The following is a 7,497-nucleotide window of genomic DNA, read 5'->3' as shown; positions in this document are numbered from 1 at the left end:
ACTTTCTCATTGATTTCACCGCTCCTTTTATACAATTTTCATTTAACGAAATTCAAATTTGGCGCTGCGGATTTAATTGGTGCAATAATTAAAAGAATCATTTGCTTTGACGTGCATTAGATATGAAGTATGGTCTGATTTCTTTATTTTGATGTAGTTACCATGAAAGACAAGAAAAAACGTCAATTTAAATCATAAATTTCGTTTAAAAATACGCGTAACAGTTTTGATTATTGCACGTCATAAATACGTCATAGAAAAAAAAAAAAACATTCGGAGCATGTGACAATAAACGAATCTGGAGACTAACATTATAATTAGAAAACACATGAAAGCAATTAAAAGGTATTTTCTCCCATATCATAACGCTATATTGAGTAACTAATTTGAGTGATTTTTATCTTCAGTTTTTGACACATTTCTTGATAAGAGATCTTGTTTTTACTTTTTCGCACAACCTAGTGGGAAAGGTATTTTTTGTTAAATTTGTCAGTCATATAAAAAATACTACTACTGAACCGGTTTAAAGACAAATCGCAAAAACTTTGGTTTGAATGTTGTTTGATTATTCTATCGTTTCAAATCTGCTTCGCTTTTCTACAAATTATATGAATTTTTTGCTTTGGAACTAACTGCAATCAACTGAAAATGAATTCTATTAACTAAACAGACGACAAATTTGAAACATTAGATGGCTATAGCCAATTGTAGTTGATTAAAGTTATATTTGTCTCTACTGCAATCGACTGACAAATCAAGCAAAACAACTTCAATCTCAGTCGGCTTAAGGCAAAACGTCCCAAATTAGTTAACAGACTTCAGTAATTTTTCAAACGGGTATCGCATTGTTTTCGTAGGTGGGTTAAGATTTTGCTCGAATCATTTATACGTAACAGCGTAGGGCTATCAAAAATTCATGATACGGAAACGAAAACGTTCAAATTGCTTGAAAGTGTTATTTCAATTCAAATTTTAATCTCACGATATAAAGTCGTCTATTGCTCCATGACTAGTAGGGTGGTTCGATTTTTGTGAAATTGTCCAACTTATCGAACCACCCTAATGACTAGAAAGGGTGAATATCTCTGAGAGTGCCTATAAAAAAATTTCCTTCAAAGCGAATGTTTATTTTAATAGAAAAAATTAAATTGACATAATTGTTGTAATGAAATTTTTTCTTTTATTTATTGATAATAATTCGAGTCATGAAGAATTATTGCACTTGCTATTGTTAATTTGCACCTTAATATACGTAGTGATATGAAAAAAATATTTCATTTGATTAAAATCGCGATTGAAAACACCTGATTCGGATAGTATCGTGTAAAAAAGCTTCTTCTTGCGCCAAAACAGTGTTACAATATGTGTAATAATGGACCACTCAAAGTCCATATTAAAAAGAAAAGCTTCAAAAAGTGTTCGAAATGTAGATTGTGATTAAAAACTATCCATTCTGCCTCATATCAATAAAAATGGATCGATTGAATTCAACTTCACAATTGTTTTTTGTATAGATGTTGAAGAAACGCAATTTACGTTCCGAACTGAAGAAGCATTGCCGTTGATTTGGCTTATAGCTACGCAAATCCTTAGACGTTGTAATCAATCTACTTTTCACAGTGATTTGTACACTGTCCGAACACGGTAATTGATAGGTATATCAGCGATTAATGAGTCATTTGCATATTTATCATTACCGTATTAGTACAGTAAAGAGTCACACACATGGGCCAATGCGTTGCATTTTTTATTGCTGTGAAAATGAACGGAACATGAGAAGCATGAGTTTATCGGAAGTTCTTCAATTTTTATGCTAATTTCATTTACAATATTGATGATAAATTTGATGGTTTCGATCGTTTCAAAACCGAAAGATCCAATTTACTCTTGAACACTTTTGCCTCTGAGCACACGGTTACTTGCGGAAATGGTATCGTGGAAATGAGGGTTTCCTGTTCCGTAAAACTGATGGTAACTGGATTCGCTTGCCATTTTATCCATAGCTTATGCACCGACGAACCGCACAGCAAAACCGATGCACTAATGGCGATAATCCACCATAATCTGTAGATAAAAAGCAAAATATTTATAATAGGTAAAAAAATATCCATGTTGAGAATTTGCAGTGCTGTAAACCTTTCAGTCCAATGTCGTCGACGTTCGGTGAAATAACGAATGCCTTGGATACTGCGATTACAAAATATATACTAATAATAATATACATAATAGCGTAAATATAATACCTACAAAATTCAGCAAAAAATGGTTACAAAAATAAATATTTTATGCATATTAGAAAAAAATTCAGAAACGAAAATCTTATCTGGACTTTGCAACAAAAAAATTGTGATACTCCAATATTGTATAAAATTGTAGACAGCAAATTGTCAATAAATCTAATTTAATCTAGTATTTTAAGTTTACTTTGTTTCAATACACAAATTGTTTAAACACACTTGCGATTGAGTTTCATTTGATGCTCGCAACTTCTTTGGAAACCACATTTTAAATTTTTCTACCTTTTGAATGGTGTTGAAACTGTTGTTTTTTGTAAAGTTCAAGCAAAGCTTTCCAACGATGTTATTCCCATAAAATGGACAATAAAATTGCTGCCTTTAACAATCATCATTAAACTATTTGTTAGCTTAAACCTTTTGTGTCGATTATCAAAATTAAATCTATAAAAAGGTTTGCATTAAAATTAAAATCATTTGAGTTCATACACGCGCGCCTCTCACGGATTTTTTTTTATCAAATCTGCCCCGGGTAATTTTTTTAGACATTTAACGATCAGAGCTTCCCTTAGAGATTTTACTTTTCCGCACACACTTAGTGTGTAAGGGGAAAGTATTGCAATGGGTCAAAATTTACGAAACCTCAAAAACATGTTTTCTGGACGTTTCTGAGGCCGTTTTGAGCATGAAATTTGTCCATCGATTATCTCATCCCCCAGAAAAGTTATTTAAAATCTGACTGTACAGGATGATTGGGGGTCCTGAGGAATAGAAATCATTAGATTTTGAGCGATTTTGGTTGATGGAAAAAAATCCTTGCCTGGAGTGATACCTATGGAAAAGATTCCAATTTTCGTCCAAAAGTCATACTCAATGTAGACTTAAACACTCAAAAATATATATTGGGGGTTTTTTTGGCACGACAAAACCGAATCCGAGGTTAGTTTTGAGATAGAATCAATTTTTGATACAATTTCCTTGAAAAAATCACAAAAAATTGAATTTTTGTATGGGAGCCATGCCTGTATGCTACTTTAATGACGTGAAACTTTGCACAGACTATTTTTTACACAAAAAAATAAGATTCTGAAAGTTTGAAGAGATTAGGGGTACCTGCCATACAAAATTTTCAAAAACGAATATTTTGTATGGGAGGTACCCTTAATTTTGGTTGAAATTTCTCCAAACCCTCCGAATGTTATTTTTTTGTGAAAAAAAAATAACCTGTGCAAAGTTTCACGCCATTAAGGTAGCATACAGACATGGCTCCCATACAAAAATCCACATTTTTTGTGACTTTAGTTATGAAAAGTATTTCAAATGTCGTACAAATGGGTTCATCATGAATGTGTGAAAAATCTTTTCTCGGGTACTTCTGCTATTAAATTAAAAAATATTTCGTTGCCAAAGTTGAAACATATTTTTTGGTCTCGAACTTTACGCCGCTTGAAAGGCTTGAAAAATCGAACAAATATTATTTTGAACTTTCTTTATAAAATACACAACTACCACCGTGCGGAAAAGTTCGTCTTACTCCCGTAAGACTCTTCATTTTTTTCAGATTTTTGATATGACTGTATGAAAAAATATCAAAAATACACTGATTTTGAAGTGGTCAAACTTGCAAAATTTTGCACCGCTGGCGAGTGACAATCCCCAATTTTACATAATTCTCTCACATAAAATCGTTATTTTAATGTTCTCCACATAAACACGGGGAGGGGCGTTCATCCGAGATCAAAATCAATTTGACCTGATAAAAAACCGTGCGCATGTCTGATTAAAACGACGATCATATCTAGACATTTTTGTTATCAAGTACACAAATTTCATTCCTCTAACCACTTATTTCACGTCACAAATTATAAATTTATAATTATTTTCTCATTAGACGAATGAATGAATTAATTGGATTATCGATCGAGTGAATATTGATGTTCGTAGACTTAATTGTGTTTGAATTAAATTTTCGGATAAAGAATTATTCCCTTCAAAATGAATATCTAAAAGTGAGCATGAAAATATGTAATGGAAAAAGTCCCATCGAGAAGAGTAGTTCCAACTCAGTCAGTTTAAAAGTTTCTCAGGCTGAAATCTTAACTGGCTAAATATATCTCAAAACAATGTCTGCTCCAAGACTACCTAATATTGACGCCATTTTTCCTCCTCAGATGGAATCAAGCTCATGACATTCACATACAATCTAAATTTGATGCGAATGCAGTGCCATACTCTGTCGTATTGTTTTGCATTCTCAATTTGTTGGAACAATCCCTAGTTTATGCAGTGTGTGTGTATTTTTGTTATTTTCAAATTCGACGCTGTTAGATGTGAAAGAGTTGTACATTTTAGCGCTGCGTTCGCATTACTTATTATTAGCAAGTCTGCCCATTGTGAAATACACTTTCTATCATATACGGAGTAAAAACCATAGATTGACGGAATTTTTTTTAGGGGGGTGTGGAGTTTGATGGCAAAATTCCGTTTGGAGTTCCTGGAAAAATCCATGGGAGGTCCCTGACGATGTCAACAATTTGTAGGAAATGAGGATAGAATCGTTTTTTTTGTGCTCTTCACTTTTTTGGCGAAAAACCCTAGCAAATCGAAAGAATTTTCTCGGCCAAAAAAAGTGAAGAACAAAAAAGGTCCTCAATTCCAAAATTATTGACGGTTCCTGAAAATATTTTAGAGGGGGATAATCCGAACCCTAGGAACCCTCGTCATCACCTATGGTAAAAACAATTGACGTAAACATTTTTAAATTAAGTAAATTCCAACTGTTCAAATAGATATCGTATTCATTTCAATGAATAAATGAATGGGGTAGAATAAAAACTACTTCTCGAAAAATTGGTATTTAAAAACGAAACCTAAAAAAAATTTCAATAAAAAGTGAATCAATTTTTTTTTGTCCAATTGAAGTGAATCAAAAAAATTTTGTTCAATAAAAGTGAACCAAAAAAAAAATTTCACTCGGTTTTTTCAGTGTAAAATACACTAAAATGAATATTTTTGTTAGGCTCACTTTTATTGAACAAATTTTTTTTGGTTCACTTCAATTGGACAAAAAAAAATTGATTCACTTTTTATTGAAATTTTTTTTTAGGTTTCGTGTTTAAACATTTTTCGAGAAGTAGTTTTTATTCTACCCCATTCAAATATTCAATTATTACAATAAGAATTTATAAGTGTTCATATACAATTTTAATTACTTTGAAATAAGAACTGATGGTTATAAAAAGCGGCTCTAACAGTGTCAGTGCACATACGATTCTGAGCATTTTTGAGTTGAAATTTTCATACTTTTTACACCTTTATTCTGTTCACAAATAAAATGAAGTTGTTTCTCTTACTTTTTGCTTTATTTTTCGTAATTTCGGTGAGTGATTTTACTTTCCACTGTATTTATTACTTTTCTGTACTTTCTTTTTACTCTTTAACCCTTTGGATTTGCCGAAATATTTTCCATTTCATAGGACTTTTCTGGAAAATGTAAGTTTGTTTTGATTTGTGTACATGGATAATCCGCAAAAATAGTTATACGCAACCAGTTTCTTTTCTTAAAATGTGCTTTCAGTTGGTTTTGGTGTAGAGGCAATTATTGACGGCGAATTGGTTAAGGATATAACTCAACACAAATACGTAGTATGTTGGATAATGTTCAATAACAATTAAATTATCATTTTTTCAATTAAAAATGCTCTTCCATATTTTCCCCAAAAAATGATGCACCTTTGATCATCAATGACTGAATCAGACGGGAATTCTAATAAATAAAAAAGTAAACCGGTCAATTTTCAGATTCTATGGATGCACGGGGGTTATTGTGTCGAAATATAAAATTCTAACAGGTAAGGTTCATCGATATTTGTCGTTAGAAATTCCAAAGTAACGAAATTGTTCACACAATAGCCGCTCATTGTTTATTTGGAAGAAGTTCTCTCACATTGGGTAAAATATCAGATAATAATTTATACTTAATATACTCGATTTGAGCTAATAACATTTTCTTTAGCATTTGGGTCGGTCGACCTGAGCAATAGCAGTTATGCTGTTGTTGTAACTTCCGAAGATTTTACAACATATCCAGGATATGTTGATGAACTGAACAAGCATGATATCGGTGTGATTGAATTAAAAGAGCCACTACCATTCGGCAAAACAATCGGTAGAATCGAAATGGTTGAAAAAGACTATATTCCGGACTCATCTTTTCATAACGCCGATGTAGTAACTATATTAGGTAAATTATTAAAATAATCAGTGGGTTCCTCAGCTATTGATGTTTCAAATAATAATTAGGTTATACCGAATCATCTGAGGCAATTGGCAGAAAATGTACACCAAGTAAATTGCGATGGGTTCAATCAATGGTTCGTTTTTTTCTTATAAAAATTAAATAATTGTTTGGAACTACTACTTGGAGACTTGTTAAAATATTCCAATTTATTCAAAAGGTTCATAGGTTTGATACATGTAAATCCATGTATGCCGCGGCAAAACCAGATGAACCACTCTTGAATCTACGAAAAGAGTTTTGCATCTGTTTAGAGTTTGGATCTAAGCATGTTACAAATTCAGGTTTTTTACCGAACAAAATTTTTTTGGTTTCAGTTAAATTATCGTACAATTTTTCATCGAAATGAAATTCAGGTGACTCGGGCGGTAAGAACATATTTTTTTTACTGAACATAAGAAATGAGTTTAATTTGAGAAAAATTGAATTTAGGTCCGGTTATTATTGAAGATAAATTTGGCAATAAAAAGCTTCTTGGCCTCACAACCTATGATCATGGTAAGTGTTTATATAAATTATAAGTTCACCATTTCAAAATCAAGTATATATTTTTTTCCTTTGTGTGATCTCCGGCTATTAGGTGATCTGCCAGAGGTCTGTACGCTCGTGAGCGGATACAGGAATTTTATAGCAAATCCAAAGGTAATTGTTTATCACCAACCCGACCAACAGTACCACCTCCGTTATCTGTGTCTTTGTTATCCATCAATCCGTTAGTCTCAATTCCAACTTTTGAGAATGCCTTTGGAACTATTCGATGAATTTGTTCGAATTTTTTCTCACAATTTCAGAAGAATTTTTTTTCTTTCGAAGAACTAAAATTTGTTTGCAATAATTTTCACATTGGATTATAGATGTCCTATTAACATCGAAATATTAACATATCTTATTACTAAATACGAAAAATCCTTTATTAACTATTAACAACCAATCATACTACGCATATTAACATGAGTAGTAGTATTA

General features: G+C 32.0%; 1 protein-coding gene across 1 annotated transcript in view; it reads left to right on the top strand.

Annotated features, from left to right (window-relative positions):
* The first annotated feature begins 5,472 nt into the window (after nucleotides 1-5,472).
* LOC116346264 (serine protease 3-like) overlaps nucleotides 5,473-7,497 on the top strand; it is an 8,926-nt gene continuing 6,901 nt past the window's right edge. Inside the window, exons 1-11 of the mRNA XM_031776207.1 lie at nucleotides 5,473-5,613; nucleotides 5,711-5,726; nucleotides 5,812-5,879; nucleotides 5,992-6,085; nucleotides 6,147-6,185; nucleotides 6,250-6,477; nucleotides 6,537-6,607; nucleotides 6,692-6,815; nucleotides 6,888-6,899; nucleotides 6,964-7,029; nucleotides 7,112-7,173. Coding sequence (XP_031632067.1) covers nucleotides 5,569-5,613; nucleotides 5,711-5,726; nucleotides 5,812-5,879; nucleotides 5,992-6,085; nucleotides 6,147-6,185; nucleotides 6,250-6,477; nucleotides 6,537-6,607; nucleotides 6,692-6,815; nucleotides 6,888-6,899; nucleotides 6,964-7,029; nucleotides 7,112-7,173 — 825 coding nt within the window. The 5' untranslated portion in view covers nucleotides 5,473-5,568. The remainder of the gene's footprint in view (nucleotides 5,614-5,710; nucleotides 5,727-5,811; nucleotides 5,880-5,991; nucleotides 6,086-6,146; nucleotides 6,186-6,249; nucleotides 6,478-6,536; nucleotides 6,608-6,691; nucleotides 6,816-6,887; nucleotides 6,900-6,963; nucleotides 7,030-7,111; nucleotides 7,174-7,497) is intronic.

The sequence above is a fragment of the Contarinia nasturtii genome, unplaced genomic scaffold (assembly GCF_009176525.2).
Source record: "Contarinia nasturtii isolate CC-2019 unplaced genomic scaffold, AAFC_CNas_1.1 Cnas_scaffold_1489, whole genome shotgun sequence".
NCBI classification, from domain to species: Eukaryota; Metazoa; Arthropoda; class Insecta; order Diptera; family Cecidomyiidae; genus Contarinia; species Contarinia nasturtii.
Note: the sequence above shows the minus strand (reverse complement) of the source record. Positions and strands in the feature narration are given on the sequence as shown.